Here is a 27,865-nt window from a genome sequence, read left to right on the forward strand (position 1 = left end):
AACTGGCCAAATTGCACGAAAACTCAGCAGTGTGATCTGGTTACTTAACAGATGATTTAAATGTGAGGATCTGCATTTCTCTGCTGTTTTATCACCTTACAAAAATCTCCATCACTTTTATTTCAAATAAATGGGACAAGTTTCCTGAAATATATAGCTGGTTTTCATGCATAAAGATATAACATCATGTTTCTCCCATTAAAAAAAAAATATCCCATTAAAAAAATATATATATATTTTTGTTGCTGTTTGTTTTGTTTTGTTTTGTTTTTGTGTGTGTGTGATTATGTTAAGCAGCAATTAGGTGCTGTAAGTACAGCAGTATCTTCTGTGGGATCTTAACTTTGTCTTCAGAGTTAACCTGTGCTCTTGTGTATCAATCTCATCTGTCACACAGAGGTAAGAGGAGTGATAATTAAGGCTTTCTTTCTGGTCAGAGGGTGAAGAAGGGCTGGAATCCATTTAAGTATGTACCAACAATGGAAGCAGGCAGATGCTAAGGAACTGAGGAAATCTGACCTGAAGATCTGGCTGAGCTGGAGAGATTGTTTTAGGATTACTGCCTGATCCTAATGTTACATTTACAACTGACACGTGGCAGCTGAGACAATGTCTGCGGAGCTGTGTTCAAACTTTTAATCAGTGGCAATTGTCAATATTGCTGTGTAAATACAGCAGGCTCCATGTTTCACCTTTGTTATCTAAAAGGAAAGGAAAACAAAGGAAGGCCACTTTTCACTCCCATTATAGCTTTGGGTCACCTGCAGCTACATAATTTTTATTCCATTTATCAGATGAGAGAATGGAAGGTCAGCTGACTGGCACTGATATTTCCCAGGCAAAGTGAGGGTTGGGGAGAGTAATGATGTTGCTGGTAGTGTATCTGTTTTCTATTAAGCATGCTGAGATGAAACAGCAGAGTATATATTAGAGATGGCATTCTCTCCTGTCAAAAGGCAGTGATTGCTACATTTAGCTCTTAAATCAATTCAAAACCTTGACAGAGGTTTGCTGAAGTCCCACAAATAATCAATAGAGCTATTTTTATCTCTTAAATGTGAGGCTTTTAAAAATAATAAAGACATCTTTGTAATGACCAGCCAAGCTGTTCCAGGGTTAGGTCTGTTGCTGTATGTAGTTGGGGGTGGTGAGTGAAAGGGGTTATTTAGGCACTGCCTTTGTTCCATTCTGCAGGTTTATAACCCCAAAATAAAATTGCAAATGTTTCTGGCAGTCATCCTCCAGGCACAGATGGCTTTCCTCCCAGTTTTGGCAAGCCTGATTTCAGTATAGAATTGAGCAATTATTAGAAAGTGAAATATTGCATGATATAATACCACTACCACCACCATCAACATCATGACAAATGGTGTGTTCATTGTTTCTGGTGCTGTGTGACAGAGCTAGTGCCACTGTGTTACCCCTTCCTCTAAAACCTGTACCTTTGCTATTCCTGGTGCTGCATAGACAGGGGGATGGAACAGAGCAGATGCTTTAGCAAGGAACTGTGGCCATTTTCTCATTTGCTTTGGCTCTATATTTCAATGCAAATATCACTGAACAGGTGGCTGATGAGGCCCCCGTGGACTGTTTACAGTAAAGGTTACAACCAAAATCGATAGGCCTGAGATGCTTCTAATTCCATCTGGGAGATGTTCATCTTCCATCTGACTGTTCCCTCTCTGAACAGCAGCATCCTATTAACGCGGCAGTCATCAGGGATGTCTCACCCAGGTCAGCAGAAGGTTTCTCCTATTTAGGCCTCCATTTGTTCTTTATGTTTTCTTTTCGTACTGTGCTGGATCGAGCAGTAATGTTGATCTTGACAAGACAGGTTGCCAGCATTAGGCATGCTGAGTTTTGCCTACTGACTTGACACCTGCTACTACCGTTCTGCAGGCTGAGGCTCATCAGTTCTGCCTGGGGGTTGTCCAAATCTTTTCAGCTTATCACTTACAGAGGCAGGAGGTAGTGATGTTACATATCATAGCTGACATTATTGTGCCTGATGTATGGCCTTGTAACGTTGCAAACAAAGGGACAGGAGAGCTGGTTAGTACTCATGTTTACATAGATCTGAACAAAATAAGGAGATAACCCTGAATCACTTGAAAAGCACTTTATGTTTTGCAAATTTTGCAAATTTTATTTTAGCCACACATTTTTGCAGATCTTAATGGAAAGCTCTGAATGGTCGGTGTATCTGTGTTTCATCAAACTAGTAATAAAGTTTGCATTGTTCTTTTAAATAAAGATAGATGCTGTTGCTTACTATATGAGGCAAAATCACTCTCAATGGTGTCTTTCCCTTGGGCCTAATCATCACATCTGGCGTGCAGCCCACAGCAGCTGGGCCATGAGTAAGCAGCGGTGAATCCAATTAAAATGTTAGTAAAGCATGTATAGCAGAGGGCACCCATGCATTGCTCTTACGGTCAGGGAGAGCTCTCTGCTACACAGAAAAGGTTAGAGAGAATGTGCTTCACACACAAAAGGTAGGTTCAAAAGGGATGTCAGAGAGGTGTGAGCCTTCCCTGGAGACTCTGCCTCCTTCCCCCAGCATTCAGAAGAGACCCCAGGCCACCATGTGACTTAAAGGAGTTGTGGTGATTGCCCACTGCGTTCACGGACCAGCCTCCCTGGCATAAGGGCCAGATACCTGGAGTGCTAGAGTATTTTTTTGGCCACATGAAATGAACAGCCAGCTGTAGAGACAACAGGAGCAGGACAGGAGAGGAAAGATGAATGATGGCTGCACTTCCAGTCACAAAAAGATGTTGGAGGCTGGTAGTGGCAGTGGGCACAGAGCTGGCATGAAGTTTCTGTGGCCACCTGCACCACCATTCACATGGCTGAGCAGCAACTATTAGAGAAATTACAAGAGAAAACGATCTGGCCACCCTGGCCATTGTCTTGCCACATGCCAATTCTGTTGTGATGTCTGGCACTCCATGCTGCGTCTTGCTGATAGCCACTTGTGTCTCCTGTCTTCTGAGCCCCTCAAGCACCCGCTGAGCTTCTGTTTGCTCACATCTGCCTGATCCCCTTGGCACCATTCAGCCTGGGCATCTTTCATGATCCCTTCTGCTACCAGATGCTGCCACACAAGGTGCTTGAGGAAGAGTCAGCCCACCATCCAAACAGGCTCAGACAAAGGATGCTCTCCTGAACAGCTCCACTGTGCTGGCCTAGCTATCCTCATTTTCTGGAAACTGCAGCCTGCAGGTTGTATTCCTGTCTTCTTGTTGTTGATGTTGCCATTATTGTTGTTGTGTTATTACTAATTCCTTTCCCTGACTTGCAAAGAACTCTTGTCTTTCACTTTCTAGGAACTGTGAATTTAAAAGGGTAAATAGCAGTAACAACATCTTCCACTCAGAAGTTTCCAAAGTCTTGGTTAGCCAAAGGAAGCAAAAGATGCTTGCCAGCATCACATGGCAAATCTGCATAATAGCAGGGAATAGAATTCAGGTCAGACAGCTGGTTTCTGCACTCTGCCTTCAACATGGCAAGGCATGTGCACGCATGTATGTAGATCAGTATGTGCTTTTTATATATGAGAAGGTAGGTCTTGCTATCTAAGTCTCTTCTGATGAGACACTGAAGTAGAACTTGGGTTTCTTGTTCACTTGCATGCTTTTAAACCTCTTACCACAGGAAAGCCTCAAATATTTTTGTTATTTCTGTTACACAAACCTTCTGGTCAGTTTCAGTTGGTTTGTTGTTGTTGTTGTTGTTGTTGTTGTTGTTGTTGTTGTTGTTGTTGTTGTTGTTTTTTCCTGTGTGGTCCTTTTGCATTTACCAGGATAAGAAAATAAGGAATGTTGAATATGTGATGAGAAGGGCTATTTGTTGAATATATCTGCAGTCAGTTCATAGAAGCTGCTGCTTTTTCTGGTTATGTGGTGTTTCTTATGCAGTAGTTCAGATTCATAAATTTTTGATTTCCTCAGTGTTTGGTTAAATACTATTCCTTTTCACTAGACTTCTAGGCTGTTTGAAGGAGAGTTTATTTCTACATATTTGTAGAAATAAAATATTTTGTTTAACACTGTCATGTTTTTTTTATGGCTATTAGGTTTCCTGGTCTTGCTTCATGCATAACACAGACCATTGAATTTTGTCTGGTAATTTTCACATTAAGCCTCACAATTTGTGGATTGAAGTGCAGCTGTTGTGCATGAACATATCCCATCGTAGTGTAAAAAAGGTCTGTAATAAATGAATATAACAAGATCTGTCCATTACTGATCAGACTTACTGTGTCATGGGAAAATGCTGACATGGTTACATTCTATGATTTTTCTTGGGCTTTTACAGGGGTAGCTGAATGCAAAGTGAGGCCAAGGCAGCAAGATGGGAGGTTTTCTAAGATAGAATACTGTCTCTTCCAATCATTTCTTATAGATGTGTCATTGCTATTGCTGCTGAATTTGTTCTTGAGATCAAATCTGGCCATTCACTTTTGGAGTTTACCATTAAGTTAGCACTTCCATGTAGGACTTTTCATATGATGATATAAACTTGCTGGAGCTTGCATGCTTACAATAGCCCTGTTACTACTAGGGAGGTGTTTCTGTAGCCATGTGATCATTTCTTTGGCCAGGCAGTTATTCTATACCCATTTCCACCCAAACTGTTTTTCACTAGAAACTGAAAAGTTCAGACAGCAGAAAGCAGAACTCATCATGCTGGATTCTGGTAGCCATCGATTCTAAAAACCAGGAAGAGCACTAGGTTCAGTCTTTCCTCCTTGATTTGGAAACCATATAAGAATGAATATTGTTTTCTTAAAGTCAGAAATTCCTTCATACCAGCAGCATGGTTTTTACTAAATTAATACTGATGTGTCATGCATATATGCTGTGGAGAAAGTATACATATATGTACATATATGTGTATATATATGTACTTGCATACGTATAAGGAGGCTTTGAGTAAATAAATATAATAGTAATAGCAATTGTATTGAACTAATACTCAAACATAATAAAAAATTAATATTCAAACAAAAACTAATATTTAAAAATCCTACTCAAAGGTGGTTCCACTTTGGGCTGCACTGTACAATCAGAAAAATATATACCATCTAAGAAGGTAAAACTTTGGTTTCCATATACATTAGGAAATTATATGGTCTGTTTATACTTAAACATACTATGACAAAAAGGAGGGAACAAGAAAAAGTCATCTTATATATACAGTATTTGAAAACACAAACTTCAGAAAGAAGAATCAGAGCATCTTGCATGAAGCTGTATTTGTGTTGGTCTTAGAAAAATGAAAAAAAAGCAGGTTAGTTGGCTTTCTTGAAGCTTGGAAGAAGTCTAATCAATGCCACCAGCTCAATCACTACAAGGCATGCATTAGGCACAAATTCCAGAACATTCTAACATGCATGCAGTACTATATTCCAGGGGTCCACCAGTAAAAGAGCAGCACAACTCACTCTTCTTGTGAACATTAGCATGCTTTATGGGAGCAATAAGTATATTTCGAAAAGGGTTCTGAGAACTCTCTCTGGCTGAGAAGCCAGTATGACTTAAAGTAAGTTTGATTGAACTAAAGTGGTTTATGTTGACTGAAGGTCTCTCCACTGATGTTTGCAAAATGTTTATTTGGAGATGGCACCTGTACTCACCCAGCATTGCCACTTAGCTATTTCTGTTTCCTCAAACACTGCTTTTAGAAGCATTTTTGATTAGGAAGTAGCTTTAGTACAGTTGCAAGTGAGAACATTTACATCACTCCCAGGAGCTCAACCAGAGTTGAGGATTTGCTGAAAAGGAAGTTTGTACTAAAAATAAGTGTGACCTTCTTGAATCAGCACTCTTCTGAAATTTCACTGAAACAGTACAGTTCTTTCCACCATTGTAAGAGCAGCAAAAGTAACATTATGTTTGAATAATTACCTCCTTGTAGAAAGCTGCCTTCGGATGCAACTTGTGTCGTACTCAATGTTACTTTATTGGCACAGGCAGTGGTACAGGTTTGTAGTCCACTTGAAACGTGGACAGACCAAATTAGACATTTTGCAGTTGCTTTCTATGAATTCCAACAAATACATTAGTATTACAGCAACAGAGAATTATGCTTCTTTTTCTCTCTTCTCCGCAGAAACTACCTTTAGGAATGACAGAGAATTCCATATACTTCTAAGCCTACTAATCTAATCTTGGTTAAAAGGCAATATGACAGTTCATTTGTTGGCTAATTCTTTTCAGGTAACGGAAAAAAGATATGGTCTGATAACATATACATAAAATGACAGTGTAAGCATGCTGGATGTTGTTCATTTGCTGGCAGGTGTCTCTGGTATATATTTACATGGAATGGTATTAATGTCTTAATGAGAAGAAGTCAGTGATTGTGCAGAATCACCCACAAGAAAAGTCTTCCAGGCTCTAAGGCAAAGAGGCTGCAATATGTCTGCAGTACCTTAATGCTTTCCTGGTAGCAAACACACGTTGTTGGATAGTGGATGTTGTGCTGATAGGGAGTAGCAGCAAGCTATTCTTCTGCTCCAGAGTCTCACTGTGAGCCAAGTGGTTTGAATTGTCAGCCTGCAGACTGATACTGTGAATGAATAAGGCTCAAGTGGAAGAAATGGATTGCTTGATAAGTTTCTCTCTGTTAAACTGTTGCTGCTCATGTGCATTTCAGAAAAGAGTTTTGTATTGGACTGTAGCAATTTCAAGAAGGAAATAATTTAAATCTCTGTACATTAAGATCAGATAGTTTGTTTGGCCACTTTCTGGTGACAAAATTTAAAAAGTGGTGAAATTGCATTTCAAATTCTGAAAAGAGAAAGAAATGTATGCCTTTAATGTGTACCTTACCTCTAATTCAAACCTTTTGAGGGAAACTATTTCCAAGTATTGTATTTACTTCTGATGTTTATTTCTACTTTGGGCATCCCTAAGGCCCCCAAATGAGGTTTCACTGGGCACAGAAACAAATAGAAAGAAACAGTTCCTGCCCCTGAGAGTTAGCAGTCAAGACAAAATGTAAGAGGTGATTAAAGAGACAAATGGAGGAAACAGTTAAAGAAAGTGTCTGCAGGCAGACGTAGCTGTGTCAGTAATCATACACAGCTATCAGCCTAACCAGTGCTAGATGGAAATGCTTCTCTTGGGGCTTGTATGTACTATTTTCCAGTATGCATTTTCACATAAGGTATAATAGACAGACAGTTTCTGTATTGTGCTGTATTTATTCTTGCTATTTTTATTCTTTGCCATCCGTCTGACACTTTGCTCAGTTAAGGTGTCAGTCATTGACTCACATTAAATTTTATTTTTTTTCCAGTCTCAGTCTAACTCAGTCTCTCAGCTATTTTGTTAATAGAAAGAGAGAATCAGCCAAGTTTCCAATTTGTGTGTTTGAATAATAGTCCAACACAGAACATAATAAATCATTAGTCCTTATGAACTGTATTGCCCTACAACAGAGCTCTATTCCAATCCAGTTAGGGGAACTGAAATTTTACTTAAAAGCAAATATCTGATAAGGGAAATTAATTATCATGACATTTTGAATTGTGTAAAAGATGGGGAATCAGCTGTGTCTGTGAAATTACAGATGAAAATGCAACACTCAAGACTTGTTAATACTTTTTTTGGCATAGAGAAGGAGACATAGGTATCTAATATTAAGTGGTGTTGCAGAAGGGCAAGTTAGCACTTTGTTTGCCAAATTAAGTTTCAAAGACTATGTAGGTTATGAAGTTTGACTTTCTGCCCATAAATCTTGAGTGACTGACAGGCTACTGTAAAATAGCTTTGTTCAGAAGGAATCTTTGGCAGACGGCATCAAAGGTTTGAAACTCTGGAAGGGATGAAAAGAAAACCCCACTTTTACACTGATTTCCCCTGCAGATCAACGTCTGTGTGAAATTTGCCTGGGAATTATGAGCTGTTTACTGTATTATGCACTGTTTTCTTCCACTGTATCTGAAGGCCCCTGTGGTTCCTTTTATCTTCAAGATTTAGGGATATTTTTTACATGAAATGTGAATGAGTGAATGCATCATTGGAACTCAGGGAAAAAATGCTGCTTTTAGACAGTTCTGTTCTCCCTTATTTTATCACAAGTTGGAGTATTGGTTTTATGGCACCTAAATTTATGGGTACATATTTTTATGGCAAAGCCCAATGACATGCTCTGCATGCTCCATCAAGTTCTCTCTGTTTTTCTTCACTTGATTCACTACTCTGCAGGGTATGAATCAGTCCTGTAACATAACCCTTAATCTATTCTTAACCAGAATAATGTAGTGTAGTTCTTATTTATTTATCATGTATATCATCATCTAATTATGTAAAGAAAAAAAAAATAAAAATAAACAACAAACAAGCATGCAAACTCAAAATTTCCTGTAAAACTTGTCAGCTATTGATCAGTGCAGGACACAAGTTTCTCTCTTGCATGTAAGCAGATCAGGCAGAAAACTAATTCACAGGTACTTAAGCCTGTCTTCTGCCACAACATGGTACTGCTGGGGCACGGGCTAGAAGGGAAATGCATGGTGGGGCAGTTTCTACTTAGAAATTCAGCATACCTACTCAGTTACAGGAAGAAGCTTGAAAAGAAGGGAAGACCCTCTGTGTTGTGCCCCTCACCATAAGGATATTGAGTTGCTTGGGCATGTTTAGAGAAGAGCAACAGAGCTGGTGAAGGGACTAGAAGTCCCTTCAAGGGGAGTTTAGTCTGGACAAGTGGCTGAGTGGAGACCTCATCACTCTCCACAAGTACACAAAAAAAGAGGCTGCAGCAAGGAGGGTGTTTGTTTGTTTTCTCAGGTGACAAGGGATAGGACATGAAGAAATGGTCTCAAATTGCAGTAGTGGTGGTTTAAGTTGAACATTAAGACAATTTTTTCTCAGAGAGGGTGATCAAGCATTGGAATGGGCTGCTTAGATAAGTTGTAGAGTCACCACTGGAGGTATACAAGAGATATGCAGACATGTCACTAAGAGATATGGTTTAGTGACAACACTTGGTAGGTCAGGTTGATGCACTTGATGATCTTGAAGGTCTTTTCTAACCTAGATGATCCTATAATTCTGTCCTTTTCATTTGTGCTTTCTATCTTTCCATGTGTACTGGTTGAAACTGAATGACTTATGCCCTTGTTTGTCTTCCACAGGGTGAAGTGAAGAAGTAAATTCTCCCAGCTGAACTACTATGAGGTCAGAAGCCTTGCTGCTATATTTCACACTGCTACACTTTGCTGGGGCTGGTTTCCCAGAAGATTCTGAGCCGATCAGTATTTCGCATGGCAACTGTAAGTATAAGAGGCCAGAGGTCTTCATTTGCTTAGCAGCAATCACTGGACTTCAAATCAACAGTATTTTGCTATTTGCAAGTGCAATAAATAAATTTGTTTTTCATGATTTCTCCCAGATCAACCAATTTACATTCTCAGATACTAAGAACTAGATTTTCTTATGTTGATTGGTGGCTGCTGGGTGGTGAGCTGCTTGATCCCCCAAAACCACAACATTTCTCCTCCCCAAACAGACCTTTCAGTAGTATAATCAAAAAAAAAAAAAAAAAAAAAAAAGAAAAGAAAAGAAAAAAACAAAAAACCTTGTTTTATCCAGAAGAAAATGAAGGAAACTTTTTTCTCTTTTTTCTCCATGATCAAGCAATTCCTCACCTGACTTGAGAAACTGTAGCTCTGGATAACCCTTGATACATCTCAGGGTATCAAACATAGCACACTGAAACAGCTGAGTTTTAAAATCATAATTGGTTGAGCTAATACAAATATCCAGTCTTACTTCTTTAAACTCTGATGGATTCTAGGTTAGCATTTGTCCTTTTTGGCTGGAAATGTAGATATAAAAAAAAAAAAAAAAAAAAAAAAGGCAAGACAATGAATCTTTTGTAAGACAATATCTCTTCTTTCTTACCAGCAATTGGCAGACTAAAAAATCTAGGGTAACACAGACAGCTGCAAGCCAGTACTGAGATTTACTGACTAAACAGGTGGAGAGCTTTCTCTGCATTTCACCATGCAAGTCAGGCTTAACATAAGTGATTCTTTCACATTTACCACAGCTCAATTATGATTACTCTAAACAAGTCTTCTGAAGTCCCAAAGGTTGAGATATTTAATAAGAAGTACTTAGTACGTGACTCTGTAATAGCATGCTAAGGAATAGCAGGTCAGCAATGAATAGGCTTATGTTTAAGTCTACTTTGGACCAGGCATTTGATTATGCATTGAATCTCCTAATTGTCCCTGCTTACTGTGCTTTGTGGGGGCCTGGACACCCTGAAGCTTGTTTGTCTTGGAGAACACAAAACTGAAAGACAGGCTCCCAGAGTGTAGTTGAAGTACTCCAACTGCTAGTAGGCATCTGGGTTACAGGAGCATGGCAGAACTGCTCTGAAGCAAACCTGACTGAACCCTGTCTGGTGTGGTCATTGGGTCTTCAGCACCAACTTTGTCCCAGTCCAGAAGGGCAATGCTGATTTTTCACATGAAACATGGGATGACTTCTCTCCATCATATTTCATGATATGAATCATGAAATTCATATGAACATAAAAGCCCCAGCTCCTGCTACATCAGTGAGCTACAGAGGAAACAGTACTGAATAAAGAAGAGTTTGAAAGTTGGAACTTGACATTTTTTATGTAGGTCTTAGTCAGAAGCATTAAGCTTCTGACTTAAGCTTCCAATATATCTTGGTTGGAATCTGATAATTTGTTTCTCCAAGAGTCCTCAGTGTCTGGGGACAGATAAGTTTCTCTTTCTATCATTTTGTTGTCAGGCTTTCTGACACATGGTGCTCTCAAGTGCTTTGCAAAAGATATGCTGGCAAAGTCAGTACTTTGACCAAACTTGACAGGGAAAAAACCTTCAGAGGACAATAGCTAAAAACACTAAACTGTAACTGAGTTTCTGAAGAAACAGACTCCATCAAATATCTCCAGGTTTCTGAGAAAACATATTGATGGGGAAAAGGTTCAGGCATGGCTCAATGCTAGTCAAATCTGTGTAATGACTGAACACTGGCACAGGCTGCCCAGAGAGTCTCCCTTCTCAGAGATGTTCAAAGGCCATCTGAAGCCATCTGGACATGGGCTTGGGCACCCAGCACTGGTGGTCCTGTTTGAGCGGGGGGTGGTGGGCGTGGATTGGACCAGATGGCCTCCAGAGGTCCCTGCCAATATCAACCATCCTGTGATTCTGTGAATATACTCAGACAGCAGTTCTGCCTTATGGTGATGTTCATCAGAAGTTTATCCTCTTCTTGTCTTCTAATTGTCTTTTCATTTGTTTAACTGTCTCCCTAGTCTGTGCATCTAGACATCATGATCATGTATTCGTGCAATCTAACAGCAAGGTGGATCTCGGTCAAAAGGGTTCACAGTTGTTATAGAGTGAATAAATGCTCTTGCTACTTGGTAGAGAGAGGGAAAAAGCTGGCTTGTTGATAGCATAAACTCAACAGAGGGCTTCCAGTCAGTATTGTTGTCCAGTTGCCAGAAGAACTGCAGTATCCAACTGGTTGCCAAAATAATATGCAGTGACTTTCATTTTAAAAAGTTCAAGTAGTGGTTACCCACAGTTTCTCAGAAATCCCCACAGCTGCTTTACAATGGCAGTTCAATCCTGTAGGAAAGCCATGCAGCTGGCAGTTTGAGCCACACAGAGCCAAGTCTTTTGCTTTAACCACTACCATTTCAGTCATTGTGTTGATTGATGGGCCACTGTAAAACAGCTTTGTCCTGCTAGATACATTTTGGCAGCCAGGAGCCAGCATTTAAACTCTGCAAGCAGTGAAAGAAAAACTGTGAGAAGTGCCATGTACCTGTGTGCCAAGAGCTCTAGAGCAGCTTTACATTTTAAAGAAATTCACAGTTTTTGTCTTCTAAAAAAGTAATGACTTTCTTCCCAACAACTGCAGACTAACCATGAAGAACCATCCAGCTCTTTGTGCCAATACCTTCCTGCCCCAGGCCATGCTGCTGGGGGAAAAGAGAAACCACAGATTTCAGCCACAGCCAGGCACCAGGGTGCTCTGTGTCAGCATGGTTTCAATTTGTGATTCTCTTACGTCTTGTGCTTCTTCTCCAGAACCCTGTTTTTCTTGCTTTCCCACAGATACAAGACAGTATCCAGTGTTTGTGGGTCACAAGCCGGGACGGAACACCACGCAGAGGCACCGGCTGGACATCCAGCTGGTCATGGTCATGAACAGAACCCTCTACGTTGCTGCTAGGTCAGTAGCCCTCTCCTTCACCACTCCTTCCTTGCTGCTTGCAGAGCAGAAGGGAGGAGAGGAAAGATATTCTGAGTTCTTCTCTGCTGGGCATGTTATTTTTAGGATTTTCTCACACTCAGAGAGGGGTTTGCAGCCTGTTAGCAAGACATATTGGACACCTTGTTAGTCAGTCAACTAAGGCTTAGTTTTGCAAGGTACTGAGCCATTCCTTTCAGGACTACATACCTCCAGCTACATTTTAGTCATGGAAAAGGGAATTTGCCATATAAATTGTTCAGTGCCGTGGAATAGAGGTCTGTCCTAATCCCGTAATTTTGCTTGTGCACAAAATTAATTACATATTTTAGAGTTATTCTGCTAGCGCAGAAAGGCATGTTTGGTTAAGAGTGTTGCTGGTTTAGGCATATTTTTAATATCAAAAAACAAACAAACAATCAAACAAAAAGTGATATGGAAACATGTTTGCTACTGTTCTTTTGAGGTACTCAGGTTAATTGAATTTGGTGTTAGTGGGTTTTTGTGTTTTTTGCTTTTTTTTGGTTGGTTGGTTTTTGGAGAGCTATACTCTGCAGATACAAACACATGCCCCTTTATAAAAATTGCCTATAGAGCCACCCATTTAGTCAATGTAGTTCAGCATAGCCCTATCAGCCTCTCTGGCGCTACACTGATTTATACAGCTGCCAACCTGGCACAGATCCAACATTAACACTTCCTCTCCCTGCCTGCTGTTAGCAAAGGAGGCTGATGATTTCATAGTGGGAATTACCTGACGGAAACAAGATGAATGCAGGAAGGGCCCTGATTAGCAAGGGTGGGTAGTTTATCTCAAGAGCTCTCAGATCCAGATCCTGTTTGGGAAACCTACCCCTCTAGTAGTAGCTTACTTCCTGACATTTTTCTGGTCCTTCTCCTCCACCTGAGAAATATGCAACCTTCTGTGTGCTACAGAGAGCCAGGCTGCTGCTGCAGATGGGAGAGGAGGTAGGTGAACAAACAAAGTGAAGGAACAGCTGCTGAACAGTAAGCCACTCACCACCACCCCTTTCCTCAAAGCCCTTGCTAGCCTCCAGGAGCTCCTTTTCAAATAGTCGCTCCCTGTCTTCTGTGTGGTCAGATGTGCCCTGTGGTGGAGATCTGCCTATTGATCTCTACTCAACACCAAATAATCCATTGCTTTACACCATCAGAGTCATTGGGTGAGGTTTTTACATAGCTGTTTCTATGGCTGCTTGAAAACTGCACTTGTAACTGCTCACCTACCATTGCCGTTGTATAGGCTAAACACAGCTTCTTCAGGCTTCTCACTTACTGGCTTTTGTATTTCATCCATGTGGCAGGCTTTTGGTCTCTTGCTCATGCCAAGCCGTGTTGGTTTCCCTGCAGCCTCCACTGCCATAGTTTTTATTCCCAAAAGCAACATCAAGAGCCAGAGTCTTAAAGCCAAGTTGTTGTGGAGTTTGAGGTTTTCCAGCAGAGAATAACATTTTTTTTCTGAACACTGTCAGTTTGTTTTTTGCTTTTTTTTCAAAACTGCTCTTTTTCCTGACCTTCCCCAAGGGGTCATGACACTGCTCCCCTCTCCCAGGGGTGCAGATCACACATCCCTGATGCCCTGATGCTCTGGCTCCCAGCCTGCACTCACATCAGGCCTGGCACTCGGCGTGGTAGGGCCTGCTCTCAGGACGTGCCAAGCGACCTGGGCCAGCCCCTCGTTTTCTCCTTGCCTCAAGTCCTGAACATAGCATGTAGACCTAATACCAAGAGTGGCTTTAGGGCACAAGAATCCCTTCCACAAGGGATTCACATTCACCTTGAGATCTGTTTGCTGGGCAGTCTGCTGCCAGGCGCTCAGGCCTGGGGCATCTTCCCCTTTGTGCGGGAGCTGTGGTGGCACTGGCTGCAGTGGACAGCCCCAAGGAAAGGCCACCCTGCACTTCGTTCCAGCCCAGGGCTTAGCATTTCTGCTGCCTTCAGTGTGATAACGAGTAGGGCAGGGGAGTGGGCTGAAGCTACTTGGAAGGTGGCAGCAGGATTTCCTCCTTTTCATAGCTGAGTTCCCTTTGCTTTCCTTATTTGTTTTCCTTTAAACTAGGAAATCATTTGCAGGGAGAAGGTGGTAAATCTGTTTTTGTGAATTTTGCTCTGTTGTGTTCATAGTTTGTTCCCAGACTGAAAGATTGACGCAATTAGAGTTACAGTGCCTGAGTTTCCCAAGCCCAAGTTGGGAAAACCCATTTTGGAACACAAAACTACTGTGTGCATAAGTTATATAAAGCACGCGAACATTTGGGGTGAATATGTGTATTGGTGTGTGAATATATATTCTTACATATTCTGTAGCTATACATTTGTATAAAATATTTTATTATAATAGGAGTGCTTCTATACTCCTTGAGCCTATTGACCTGCAAAGAAAGCATAAAGTATTAGTCTGTTTTGTATTTACACAGGCACAAAAAAATCTCCTTACACTTTTTTTCTTCTGATAACTCACTCTTTGACATATTCTTTTCCCCCTCCACATGTTACTGAATAAAGCCCCTGCTGGGCTGAGAAACCTGTGTTGTATAAGTTAAAATTCAAAGGTCATTTTTAAGTAATAAACTTCAGGGAATTAGTCATCTTGTGGTAATTAGTGTGAATGAAAGTTTACAATACTGCCTTTTGTTTCAGAGGCAGTAACATCTAGAGACAATTGTGTAAATGTGTACACAATTGAAGGTGTTTCTTAAAGAGTTTTGTAGCAAGATTCATTGAAAACTGCAGCTAACATAAATCCCTTAGCTATCATATCAGGTGTTGCTTTCATGCTTTCAATATGGCAATGCTAAATTTACATTTGTACCATTAGCAGAAAAGCAATCAAAACAAATGATTAAACATTGACAGTTTTGTTTTGCTGTTGCCAGTCTTGTGTTTTACTTTGTTTATTTGGTTGTTTTAGAAAATCTAGTGTTTGCTTTGCAGATAGTCTCCTCCAGTAGGAGAGGGTGAACTCAAGTTTCAGAACTGCCGGCACTTTATTACTGAGTGACTGGCACAGAACGTAATTTCTGTCTGTCCATCATGTCTTTTGTCATAAAGCATGTGTGACTTCTGTATTGAGTATTATCAAATGTAATTCTGTGTCACTTTGGAAAGGCTTTCATATCTCTGCCTTTGGAAAGGCAGAGATAAATTAGCGTAACTCAACCAAAGCTCATGAAACCATGTTGCTCTGCATCTAGAATGTGTGAGGTACAGTGTGTAAAGGAGCAGCTGTTTTCTTTTTTCTCGTGGGAAGGGTACCATCTTGCTGTCTCTCTCACACTCACACACACACACTTTTCTAAGTTTGCAATGCCTCCTCCTCCCACTGTCTTCAGTGGTGGCTGCTTTTGTCCACATTATCTGTCACCCTTCATGTGTGCGTACAAAACAGTTTATTGAACCCGTGAAGCATCGGGATGGCTCCCTCTTCACTTGCCATTACACATTTCCAGACACTGCACCGAGTGGCCAGGGGTCATGCACAGCCGGTGGCACGATTTAAATTCCCTTCCTCCACAAGATTATGCCATGGCAACAAAACTCGGTTCTGCTGACTGGAGGTGGGAAAAACGGAAGCTCTAGGATTAAGTCAATTTGTGTTAGAATAACTTAATTAGCAGTGAGCTGTACACATACCACAGCTAGTAGATAGTAGGAGTTGGGCAGCAGTGGGAAAAGGAGGGCAAGGACAATCCGTTATTGTCTTTGGCTGGAGAACCTTCCCCATGATCTGACAGCTCTCTCCCTCTCTACTGTCATTGTCAGCAACTTTGTTTCAAATGCAAAATGAGAAAGTGATATGTAATTTGCCTGATATTAACCCTTTTACATGATCTCGTAACTCAGGGTCTGAATTTTCTTTGAACCATTTCTTAAACCAGAAAGTGAGCCCGCTGAAAGATGTTTTACTGAGGGTGGAACTAAGCAACTCAAGCCTCTTTCTGAATAACATCACTGTACTTTTAATTGTCTTGTTTATAAAGAAAAAATCTTAACTGCTGTAAACTAAGACTGATAATTAAAATCAAGAGCTGTGCTGGAAGAACATTTTTAGAGATCCAGCAGCACCTAATTTGCAATTCAAGAGACTTTGTTCCCACTTTTATATAGTAGGAGTAATAGCAACAAAGAGCAATGTACATTAAAAAAAGGAATCGTGCAGTAGCCTATAAGACTGATACAACACTAACTGGTAATCTGAGCCCAGCACCAACCCTGACCACTGCTCTGCCAGTAGGGTCAGGCCAATAATAAACTGAAGCATTAAACCAATCTTGAGAGAAAATGACAGTTCTGGTTTTACAGAGTCTGGAGGAGAAAGATTAAAAAAAAAAAAAAAACAAAAAAAAAAACACCTCAGTTTGGTGTCTTAAAAAGTAAATAGCCTCAAGTGCTGTAGCAGACAGTAGGTTTTAAAAAGCCAGTTCCATGTAACAATGCTGCCTCTTTTCTCCGCATGAGAAAAGTGTTGCTAATTCTTGTTTTGATAATGTTTTGTGTTTGCTTTATTTGAGAGAGAGCACTGTTTCCCCCAAACCCAATAAAGTGAAGCTAGTCTTAACAGCAGAAATTTCTAAAATGGAAGCAGTCTGCAGTCTGTATCTTACTTTCAGCAGACGCCCGTGTAGACCCTTTTAATGCCCTGGATCATTCTCCAGGTGCACAGCTTCCCACATTTTTTAAAAAAGTTGGTGTTATTTTGAGAAGAAATTAGATACTCAATATTTTTTCTCTTCATTCTCAATTTGGTGTGGCTGCTACTACAATGTTGTAACATTTATTTTTTTTTATTTTCAGATTTTAGGTTCAGAAATGTTCTTATTCTCAGTTTGTGCAGAAAAGAATATTTAAAAATGCTTCTTTACCTGAGTAGCTGAGTCTATTTACTCTTTCCAAAGAGAGATTGGCAGCTAATTGTAGAGAGAGTCAGGCTCTCAGGAAAACAGAAAAGCAAATGCAAGTTTAGAAATGTGAACTTTTTCAGAGGAATATTTTAAAGTTTAGTTTGGCCATCAGCGTGTGAAGAGAAGAATGATTCCTGGGAAGAGTTTCATGGCTGTCAGCCTTTTGCCTACCATATTGTCAATCAAATAATCACAGCTGAGGTTAGACACATAATTAGAAAGAAGGAAAGAAGGAAAGAAAAAAGCATTAACCTCTTTTTAACCCTGAATGGCTTAATATGGCACAGTGACTGCTAGCCCAGGATGCTGGCAGAAGCTGTCACAGACTATTGCAGCTGGTTTCAGATACATAAAAGCATCTGCATGCTAGACCATGGCATCTGCTCTAAGTCCTATGGAGTAGAAAATATATAGGGCTCATCTCCTTTGCAAACTCTTATTTGTTGAAACAATCCCTTTTAAGAAATAATATTGCTTTGAAGTGTTGTAGAATTTTCCTTTTTTTCCCCTCCTTTTTTCATAATGGAAAGGAAGATAGTTTATATATGGAAGTGCTTTTCTGGGAGAAACAAGCAATGCTGTTGGTAGTGCTTCCTGGTGAGACCTGTGATCTTTTTTTTTTTTTTTTTTGTATGGATTATGGATTACCTCGTGATAGATAATTCTCCTCATAATAAATGAATGGTTTGACTACTTCATTTGACTTTGGATTCATTTGCCTTTGTTTACAGGGACCATATTTATACTGTTGATATGGACACATCACATACAGAAGAAATTTATTTTAGCAAAGTAAGTAGCTTTTATCATCTTCCAGAAACCAAGGACACTAGAACAAGCTTCAAATAAAAAGGAAGATGACATTGTTTCAAACAACTTGCCAACGCTGCTATAAAAACTGTAATAAGCAAGTAGGATGGCATTGCTAATCATATTTGGGGAAAGCTAGAATAGCAATCATGTCCTCTGTGAATTTCTGATAAGTGATTTAGCTGGGCTGATAAGCTATCCATACTGAAATATAGCGTGGTCCCTGATGGAACATACGTCAAACATATTCATTTATATTCAGCAGCTTTCTATAATGGCTATACTATCCCAATTAAGTATACTGAAACTTTCATCATAAAAAGCGAGTGCTATTTACATATTTTCATGCACACAAATTCACTCATGCAAGTACTCACTAAATAAAATCTTATTATAGCATCACTTTGTAGATGTATTCACATTATCTCCATGGGAAGTTACATTCAAATTAAGAAAGAGCTTTGTCTGCATTACCACATTGCATATTAACATAAACATGCTAGAAATAATCTTCCTTCAGCTCCTTTACATTGCACTCACTTTATGTAACATGTGGCAAACAACCTTGGTCCAGCAGACAACCATATCAATTTGACCATTGGGTGTAATCTGCTGTAGGAGGAGTGTTTCGTTATAGCTATGAAAGATGCTGAAGATGAGTTTATGCCTTGCTGCTCTTCAAAAAAGTGAGGTCATGGATTTGTCATGAAAATGAAAGCGATGTTGCTACATCCATGTTTATTCTTTCAATTTGGAGTCCTTAAGCAAATGGATAGTACATCAGTTTACTAATGGGAAACTGTCAGGAGGAAAGTCATGGTTAGAGTGTCTAAGGTGTTACTACTGTCTTAGACCAAGCATTCTTAAATAAAGTTTGATTATAATTAATCAGCCTACCATGTGTAACATTTTCTGGAATTCACTGTAAAACAAATAAATTAATCAATAAAATAAATAATAAATTAAGGCTGGGATTTACCTGTAAATGTTCCAAAGGAAGAATACTGGTGGATAAAGTCAGTACTATCATGATAGGTACCGCATTCTCTGAGCCAGTTGGCTAACTTGAAGTGATAAGAATTAGCAGAAATGCAATCTCTTTGCTAATCTAAAAAGTTGGCTTCCAAAATACATACTAAATTTAGGTTCCAGCCAGGATATATGGTCCATAAATGTTTCTTCTGATTTGCAAAATAATATCAGAAGAATAGAGCATCTAGTACTTTTAGAAAAGTGCTCATATTTTCAAATGTTAGCCTACTGTGGAATTCAATAGTTTTAGGCTTTCACAAAAAAATGGGATAGATTTCTGGTCTAATGAATAGGCAGCAACACAAAATTAAGTGAATGCTCCACATCACTGATCTTTCATTGTTACGGTGAATTAATCATGGAGAAAGGGTGTGGAAAGCTTTCAACAAATATATGTTCAACAGTAAGTCTCCCCTAGGGGACTTCTACTTCTGAAATCAAATGCAACAGCCTCTGGGCTCTAATTGATTTTTTCTTGATCCTTGCAGAAATTGACATGGAAATCTAGACAAGCTGATGTAGACACATGCAGAATGAAGGGAAAACATAAGGTAGGCAATTTTCATTTCTTCTGCATCTGCCACTTTAGTTTAGCTGCTTCACTATTATCTTAGGCTGTTGTCTGTGATGTGGAATGGATCATGCCATTCACTTCTCTGCTTGTAATTGCTTTTTCCATCAGCCTACTGAAGGCTTTAATTTGCAAAAATAGTTTACTTTTAATGTGATAAAGCATTACAACAGGAGCCACAGCAACATCCTGAAATGCTTAGAGCACTGGAGATTTTGAACATAATGCTGAATGTCCTGATTTTGCTTAACATTGCCTCTAAAGCTAAATGCTGCTGTCCATCCTCCTTTACGAGTTTACTGAGAAGTTGTGGAAGCATGGGTGTGTACAGATAGAGAAGCACTGTTTCTCATACCAGTGTTCCCTTAGTGTAGCTTATGACTAACACGTGTCGAGTCAGAATTAGATGCAGACTCTGATTCTTTTTACCTGCTTCCTCTTCTAGTTACAGCTGCTTTATACCAGTACATTGCATTGATGATGGTACTGTCTTACAGCAACATAGATGAGAAGATTAGATTTTCACTCTTGAGGAAGACAACAGTGTTCAAACAAAATTATCCTAAGTGAACAATAGTAGAATCTGAACTATAATATGAATATCATAGCCTCAGTTCTATGTAACCATTTTAACTAGAATGGAAATCAATTGCATCATGCTCATTGTCAGTTAAACATAGTTGAAATAAAGCCCAGAATATCTCAGTAACTACCAGCCAACTTCATTTTAGACCTGACAATGAAAGATCATATCAACAAAATAAAACCAGACGACCAAAATACAGTAGTTTAAATATTTTTTATTATTTTTTCTTCAGGATGAATGTCATAATTTTATTAAGGTTCTCCTAAAAAGAAATGAGGATACATTGTTTATCTGTGGAACAAATGCATTCAACCCTTCTTGCAGGAACTACAAGGTATGTGATCTGTTTGTGGGATTTATGACCTACCTTTCTGTTGGATTTATTGTGACTATGCTGGCAACAGCATGATGTGTGTCATTCAGCTGCTCCTCTTTCAACCCTGTAGCATTTATCCTGATTTGTTTCAATGCTACAGAGCTCAGTGTTGATTAGATTTCTGAGGATTGCTTGGATCAGTTACCTGCTTCTTTGTGGCTCCCAGACATCAGAGTTTATTGCCACTTTGCATTGCCCTCCATAAGTGCAAAGACCTTCAGACTCCTCCTTCCAGATGCAGTCACTCATGAGAAAGTTCCTAAGCTTGCCACTGACACCCACATCAACACAGAGGCTGATGTTGAGCATTATTTCTGGGGTAACATTCTTAAATGTCACTGTGGTCCTGTTTTCCATCCCAGAGGCACTTCTGAAGACACTTAAGGAGTCAGTGCCTTATAACCTGGGAAAATTAGTGTTGGGAACCTAGCAGATATAGAAGTGTAAAGACTCTGCAGTGTTACATACTGTAGCATTGCCTGACAGCAAGCCTCCACAGGGAAAGACACAACAGCACGGCAGTTGTGGATATTGGACATTAATTCATTGACCCCAGTTTCTTCTTTTGACATAGTGTGTCTCCATCATCTTCATATTGGCAGGGTCCATCTAATCAAATATTTCCAATTTTCTCAGCCATGCAGCAATTTAATGTGATACAACCCCCATCAGTGGATGTCTTTGGAGCAGCTGTGAAATTAGTTCACTTAGGCCTTGATATCTAGACTTTGTTTTTTTCAGGCACTGCTATGTCTCACAGGTCATTTCTTATCCTTTGAGAAAAAGAAAATTTAGCTTCACTGATGCTGCTTTTGATGAAATCATGGCTCAATTTTTGTTCTCTTCAGTGTTGTCAGAGTAAGAAACAACATAAAGACATTAACGTTGAGGAAAACAGCTTCCAGAGTGGTATTCACTGTGACTGCTGTTCTTCCTTGCTTTTTCTGCACTGCTGATTTACCTTGTTTAGCCATTATAATGGCCATAGTCTAGGAAATACATTAGAGGAGTTCATCACAGTCTTTCCTTTTAGTCTGTGGAGGAAGAATCAGATTTATTCACATACGAGCTTGCATCATGGTAACCATCTGATACAGATGGCTGATGTTCTTGTAACAGCCATCTCTCCTCTTCTTCCTCTGCTTGCATCTCGCTCTTAGCGTGCAGTGAGGCTTCCTGGCTTGAGTGCAGTATTCAGTACTACAGCACTGTTTTGTTATTGCTTCATGCTCCATACCATTAATGCAGCTAACAAATCTCTAACAGCCACTTTTGTTGGAAAGCTGTCTTTTAATACAACTGCAGATTCTCCTTGGCATCTGGTTGTGGGGGTTAAAAATGGCCCTTCTAACCATTGCTGCAGGCATCTCATTCTCCTGATGCATGGCCTCTGCAGGCTACGTCACCTGTTGTTGAGCTGCTGCTGCCCAGGTAGGAATGCTTCTAGGAGTCAGAGCAGAGCACCTCCCCTGACCTTTCCTCTGTAAACTTCTGCATTACAGAAAGAGAGCACTAACGAGGTGCCAAACACAAAGCAGGGCAGTCCCTCCTCACGGCAAAGTGGAAGTGCAGAGCAGTCTGCAGTGCCTAGATCAGTAGAAGGAGAGCTGCTTGGGACTGCAGCTCATTTCCCCTCATTATTAACTGAAATGCTTTTCTGTCCTCAAATAAGTGCAGCTAATTCCCTTCACAGTGGGTTTTGACAGAAAAGACTCATGACAGAAAACAAATGCTGACAGATCATCCCCACTGGAGGACTTAGGTGCTGTAACGTACAACCTAGAAGTTGGTGGGAGTAGGTGATGGTGCCAGATGGGTTGTTTTTCATGCTTTGTGAATCTGTACTGTATGTGGTTTTCATAGCGTGAGCTCCTCCAATTACCTGAGCATGCTAGGGAGCTGCTTATTCCCAAAATACTGCAGTATAAGAATCTTAAACAGGTAAGAGCTGTACATTTTCCAGATAGCTTGCTAAACCCTCTTGAACTTACTGTAAAGTTGATCTGTGTATTTGTATAATTATCGGTGCCTGGGGTGAATTTGTCTCCCAGGAGTTACACTTAAGCCTCAGACTTCTGCACAGATTAATTCTTGCCTGATGGTAAGAGGATTTCTCTATGACACAGACTCAACTGATGCAGTAACACTTGGAGAACATCCTTCTGAGTATGCAAATCAAGGAAGAGAGCGCCACTGTTGTGACTAGAGCAGAAGGATCTCCGGACTTTGGGGAGAAAATTGCATGCATGGATAATTGTCCTAGTGTTGTTTCTCCTCACTACTATGGCTTGCAGTCTTTTGCTTTGTATAAGAGTGCTTCTGTTGGACCACTGCTCAGGATAAATTTTGAGTCCATGCCAGAACCACAGACCACATAGCCTGCTACAGTTCAACAGGAAGCTTGTGTACAGATAAAATATTGACTGAAGACTTTTGTAAAATGTATGTAAAAAGTAGGAGTGATTAGTTGTGAAAAAATGCCTGACTTATTGGACGTGCTTTTTTCAGCCTGATTTTATTTAACACTATGATTTTTGTCAGGTTCTTCATTCATAGCCAGGAGCACAGTTGTAGAAAAAGCTTTCCTCCCTGCCCAGAAATGAAGAAATGCTACCATAATCCTGGTCTTAGGTAAGAGGTTTATTTTCTATTTCTGAGGAGATCCCTTTTGTTTTCCAGATGGATACACTGGAGTTCCTGGGAGATGAGTTCAGTGGAATGGCCAGGTGCCCCTACGATGCAAAGCATGCCAACGTTGCATTGTTTGCAGGTAAAGAAGAATAACTGAAAAAAATTCTTTTGCTTTCCTTCCTGTAACACAGGCTTGCCATAGTACTGTGTTTCTTTTGTCCAGAATGCCAAAATCTAAAAAGTGGCAAAGGGAGTGAATAATGACTAAAAATAGGGGCCATTAGGAAATCACTTGCACAGGAAGCCTTGCTTTCTCTGGGATTAGTTTCACTACCACAAACAACTTTGCTCGAAGCCTCAGTTTCCTGGCTCAACATTTCAGTATTTCCTGGATTTGCGATAATATCATGCCAGACCAGTGTGAGGCACCATTTCTGGCAGCATCTTGCTTTTGCAGAGGACAAGGACAAGACTTGTATGAACTTTGAGGAGGAGGAGGAAAGGTATGCCCTTTAACAACTCTAAACTTAAGTTGGCGTTTATAATAAAAGAAAGAGAATATGCTCTGATACGACCTTTCCTAGGTCTAAAACAGGAAGGGAAGGTGATTTTATTTTAAAGCAGAAAACATCATGATCTTCCATTACCAGCTTACTAGGCAATGGAGAGAAACCTGTTAGTTAATGATGATTTATGCTGCATGCAGCAGAATACAGTTAATTCTGATTTCTACTAGAGTAGGTAAAATAGGGAATGCTTATTAATGGGGTTAGTTTGAGCTGTTGATTGTGAAATGTTATCGTGGTATCTTTCTTCTTGAATTCCAGATTAAACTGTTTATTGAAGTTCTTTTAGAATGAACCTTGCCAAACAGTTATTAGATTTGGCTGTAAAATGGATGGCAAAGGCAATACAAAAGCCACCCATGATAACATCAATCCTCTTCAACAGGTGTGCTGAAAGCAGTGACTGGATTATTATGTGGAAATACTTCAGCAATTCCTCTGAGGGTGTAGGAGTTTATATGTATTCCAGGTATCCTTAAGGAAAGACCATGTCTGTGGCCAAAGTACTCTATTAGCCACTACTGTGTTTGAGCTGGCATGATCTGCTTAACAAAGGAGAGATTTCATAGCAAATTGCAATATTTTTGTTTCCTGTAGTGTATATCAATGGGTTCTTTTGTTTCAAAATAATGATGGGTGTGATGATGGTGTTACTATGTAATTTCTTAGTTATAGTTAAAAGGTCATAAAGTAGAAATTCTCTGTAGCAGAGAATAAACCAAAAATGCAGAAACACACCTTCAGAACAAGATACATCCCAAGGTTCATTCCACAATTCCTATCCTAAGGGCAGTCTGAGTCACCTGTCTGACATGCCTTGTTCACCACACTGGCCAGAGTAGGCATTTAAGAGCAACTTAACCTAGACATTTACCTACATGTAACTGAAGTTAGGTAAAAAGAGTACCACTCTGTCACTGAAGAAGTCCTCACATTATTTGAAAATTAAAATAAATATCTGGAAATCATAATTATATCTCTTGGGATGGTTCAGAGTAAAAATTATACTGTTCAAATAAATCCTTAAAGAATATATCTGCTAAAATCACTGTTTGATATGGCATACATATTTATCCCCATGATAACATTTCAGAGTGTAGCAAAAAGCAGTTTCAGAGCAGTTCAGGGCACTAATCCAGCATATTTTAGTCTGCTGGGTGCACTTACAAGAATATGGCTCTTCTTGCAGCTTGTAGCTATTTTAGATGATATGTGTGAATTGTAATTAGTCACATGGTCTTCAGGAACTTGGCAGGAAAGAAAATAAACGTGTGATTGTATTAACATGAGTTCAGACACCCATAGCTAAACAATTCAGCTTTTTATTCTATTTTAAATTGTTTTTAGTATTTGCTTTTATTTGCTTTTTTTTACTTTTTTTTGGTTTTGCTAAGAAAAAAGAGCCCATTTCTAAGTAGCCAAATGCTGATTGGAATTGCAGGGTTCAGAAAGAAGAGTACAGTCCTGCTAGTAAAAAAAGCAATTATGATTTTTAAACCTGGAGCTGAAATTAAAAGTTGTTTTTAGGTACAATAAGGGGAACTCATTATCACAAGGGGTCCTCTGCTTAGCCCTGAATATGCAGTCAATGCCTTCAAGGCCCAAACAATTTCTGTCAAGCTAGAGGCAGGCTGTTCTGATTTTCTGTAGAAACAACAGAGACAAGCTGCTGGGGTTCACGCCATGATGCTTGTGATACTACCAGCCACCATGGTTCCAAGGTCTGTCTCACAAGTGAAAACAGCCCTGTCTTATCATGACCTGCGAACAGTTCTGACAAGTATCAATTTAAACTATTGTCAGGGCTTGTGCTTCTACATCCAGATACTATTGGTTGACCTTGGGGTGCCATTTTGTAGGCCATTTCTTACCACTTGTCCTCCAGCATTCTTTAAAGGAGAAGAATGCATAATTCATGTGTGAAATGCCTAAAACATATTTTAGAAGAGAAACATAGACAGGCAATCCTCCTTCATGTCTTTGCATCTCTGCTTTGCCTGGGCTCCCTGTACTCTGTTTAATTTTTGACTAGTGACCTTTGGCCCAGAAGTACTCACAGAGGGAGAAACTTGAAGAAATGTCAATTAGCTGGCGGTCCCCAGGACCTGTCTGGTTTTTCCTCCTGGTTAAAACCAACAGTCCTGTTGAGGCACCTCCGTACTTGTAAGCAGAATTTATAAGTATTAAGCTAGAGAAATTTCCAGATAAATTGGATAGGGTAGATTAGTATGCCCTAGCTAAACTGGTGAAGAACTACTTCATAAGGTTTCTTCTCCCACAACATCCCTCTTTTTAAAAATTGATGTTCTGTCCCATTTACCGTGTTGGATTTTTTCACTTCAGTGTTCCTGAAGGAGATTCTCATTTGATTCATGAGCAAAAGTAATTACATTTTTCCTATCACTTCCCACCTTGTTTCTTCTTTCCTTCTTCCTCAGAGGGAAAGTTGTATTCTGCTACAGTGACTGACTTCCTTGCGATAGATGCAGTCATATACCGGAGCCTTGGAGACAGCCCAACTCTGCGGACAGTGAAACATGACTCCAAGTGGTTGAAAGGTAGATAAACGAAAATAAATAAATAAATAAATAAATAATAATTTAAAAAAAAAAAAAAAAGAAAGAAAAAGAAAAAAAAAAAAAAAGAAAGCCACATCTCTGATGATAATCCTGGATTCCTAACAGACCTCTCTGTCATTTCATTTCAGTAACTTTTTCTGGAAAAAGAAGGAACTAAATTACATCTCTTTACTTATGCTGATCTATTTATCTCTTTTCCTCTTCTCCCAACCCCAAGTTACTGGTCTTGACAAAAACTGTGAGCGTAGTAGGCCAGAATATATTCCAGAGAGTTTTCCAAGCTGAAATAATCAATTTACAGCTGTTGGATGTGAAGGCTGGCATTTGCAGGGCTCAATGTATTTCATGTACTCAGGCTCTGTTTGAAGCAAGCCATTCCTTGGAAGAGTGTTAGGTACCAGCGAGGGCTTCATGAAGGACAGAGAAGTTGTCCTAAAGCATTACGATTCATCAATGAAAAATAAAATTATGGGAATATTGCACAAAGGCTTCCTTTTCTACTTCCTAGGTACTGTGCAGCTGCCATTGAATTAAGCAATGTGTGCTCTAAATGCCCTCATTGTTAAGAGCAGTGCTGTTTTGCTTCACGTAGGCGTTATGAATAGTTAACATTTGGAGTGGTTTTAATAGTGAGTAAAACTGAAGTTTGAAGGCTTTTGCTGCATGCAGAAATGTTTTGCCAGGTGTCGACTTTAGCTGTCCCACTTTGCTTGTTGCTGCAGACATGTATGGGCAGAAACAGTTATGGGGATTGTTATTCCCTCCACACACAGCCTGCAGGCCATAAAGAGCCCTGTTTGGAGCCCTCAGGCATGCCATTACATATTGCCTCTCTACATTTCCTTGTTCACCGTGCAGGGCAGACACAGCAGTGGCTAACACCTCACTGCCTTGCAGGGACTTTCCCCAGGCTGGCCTCCAGCTGTGCTGTGTGTCCCAAGCAGTGGTTCTTCTGCAGTGGTGCCGCTGCGTCTTCTGACAACTGAGCAGGCTTGCCTCATATGTGCATTTAATTGTTGACATTTAGTGTGAAGGAATTTGGCTTCCCTTTGCACCTATAGTGTGTTTGTGTGCTGTGTACTGTGCATGGAGCACAGATAGGATGCCTTCTCTGTTTTTTCTAGAACCATACTTTGTCCAGGCAGTGGACTACGGCAATTATATTTACTTCTTCTTCCGGGAAATAGCAGTGGAGTACAACAGCATGGGAAAGGTAAGGGCAAAAATATTGCCTCAGATGACTTAGTGACATTCGGGAGGAGAAAAACATATGCTATTCTTGGACCAGTGCTATTAGGAGTGACCTTGAAATGAGAACCATAAATCATAATGACAAGGTCATCATTTTGAGAAGATTCTTATTGCTCAAGCCAAAAGGTGGGTTGGAGTGAAACATTGCACTGTCTTGAAAGGATACGAGGTGGTTTCTGATGGTGGCAACATATGCCAGAATCTCTTTTCCTAATCATAAAAAGCACAAGGCAAATGTCGTTAGTTCAGCATACTAGGAAGATGTTAAAAATGGCTTCTAAAGC

General features: G+C 39.9%; 1 protein-coding gene across 9 annotated transcripts in view; it reads left to right on the top strand.

Moving 5' to 3' along the window:
• Positions 1 to 27,865, top strand: part of SEMA6A (semaphorin 6A) — a 117,988-nt gene that overhangs the window by 42,388 nt on the left and 47,735 nt on the right. For all 9 annotated transcript variants that reach the window (XM_082782904.1, XM_082782905.1, XM_082782902.1 and 6 more), the window contains 8 exons: positions 9,149 to 9,286; positions 12,122 to 12,239; positions 17,911 to 17,971; positions 19,510 to 19,572; positions 20,411 to 20,512; positions 23,234 to 23,324; positions 26,190 to 26,309; positions 27,455 to 27,543. In XM_082782904.1, the coding sequence (XP_082639030.1) occupies positions 9,187 to 9,286; positions 12,122 to 12,239; positions 17,911 to 17,971; positions 19,510 to 19,572; positions 20,411 to 20,512; positions 23,234 to 23,324; positions 26,190 to 26,309; positions 27,455 to 27,543 (744 nt within the window). In that variant the 5' untranslated portion in view covers positions 9,149 to 9,186. The remainder of the gene's footprint in view (positions 1 to 9,148; positions 9,287 to 12,121; positions 12,240 to 17,910; positions 17,972 to 19,509; positions 19,573 to 20,410; positions 20,513 to 23,233; positions 23,325 to 26,189; positions 26,310 to 27,454; positions 27,544 to 27,865) is intronic.

Source organism: Aythya marila (genome assembly GCF_965140915.1).
Source record: "Aythya marila genome assembly, chromosome: Z".
Classification (NCBI taxonomy): Eukaryota; Metazoa; Chordata; class Aves; order Anseriformes; family Anatidae; genus Aythya; species Aythya marila.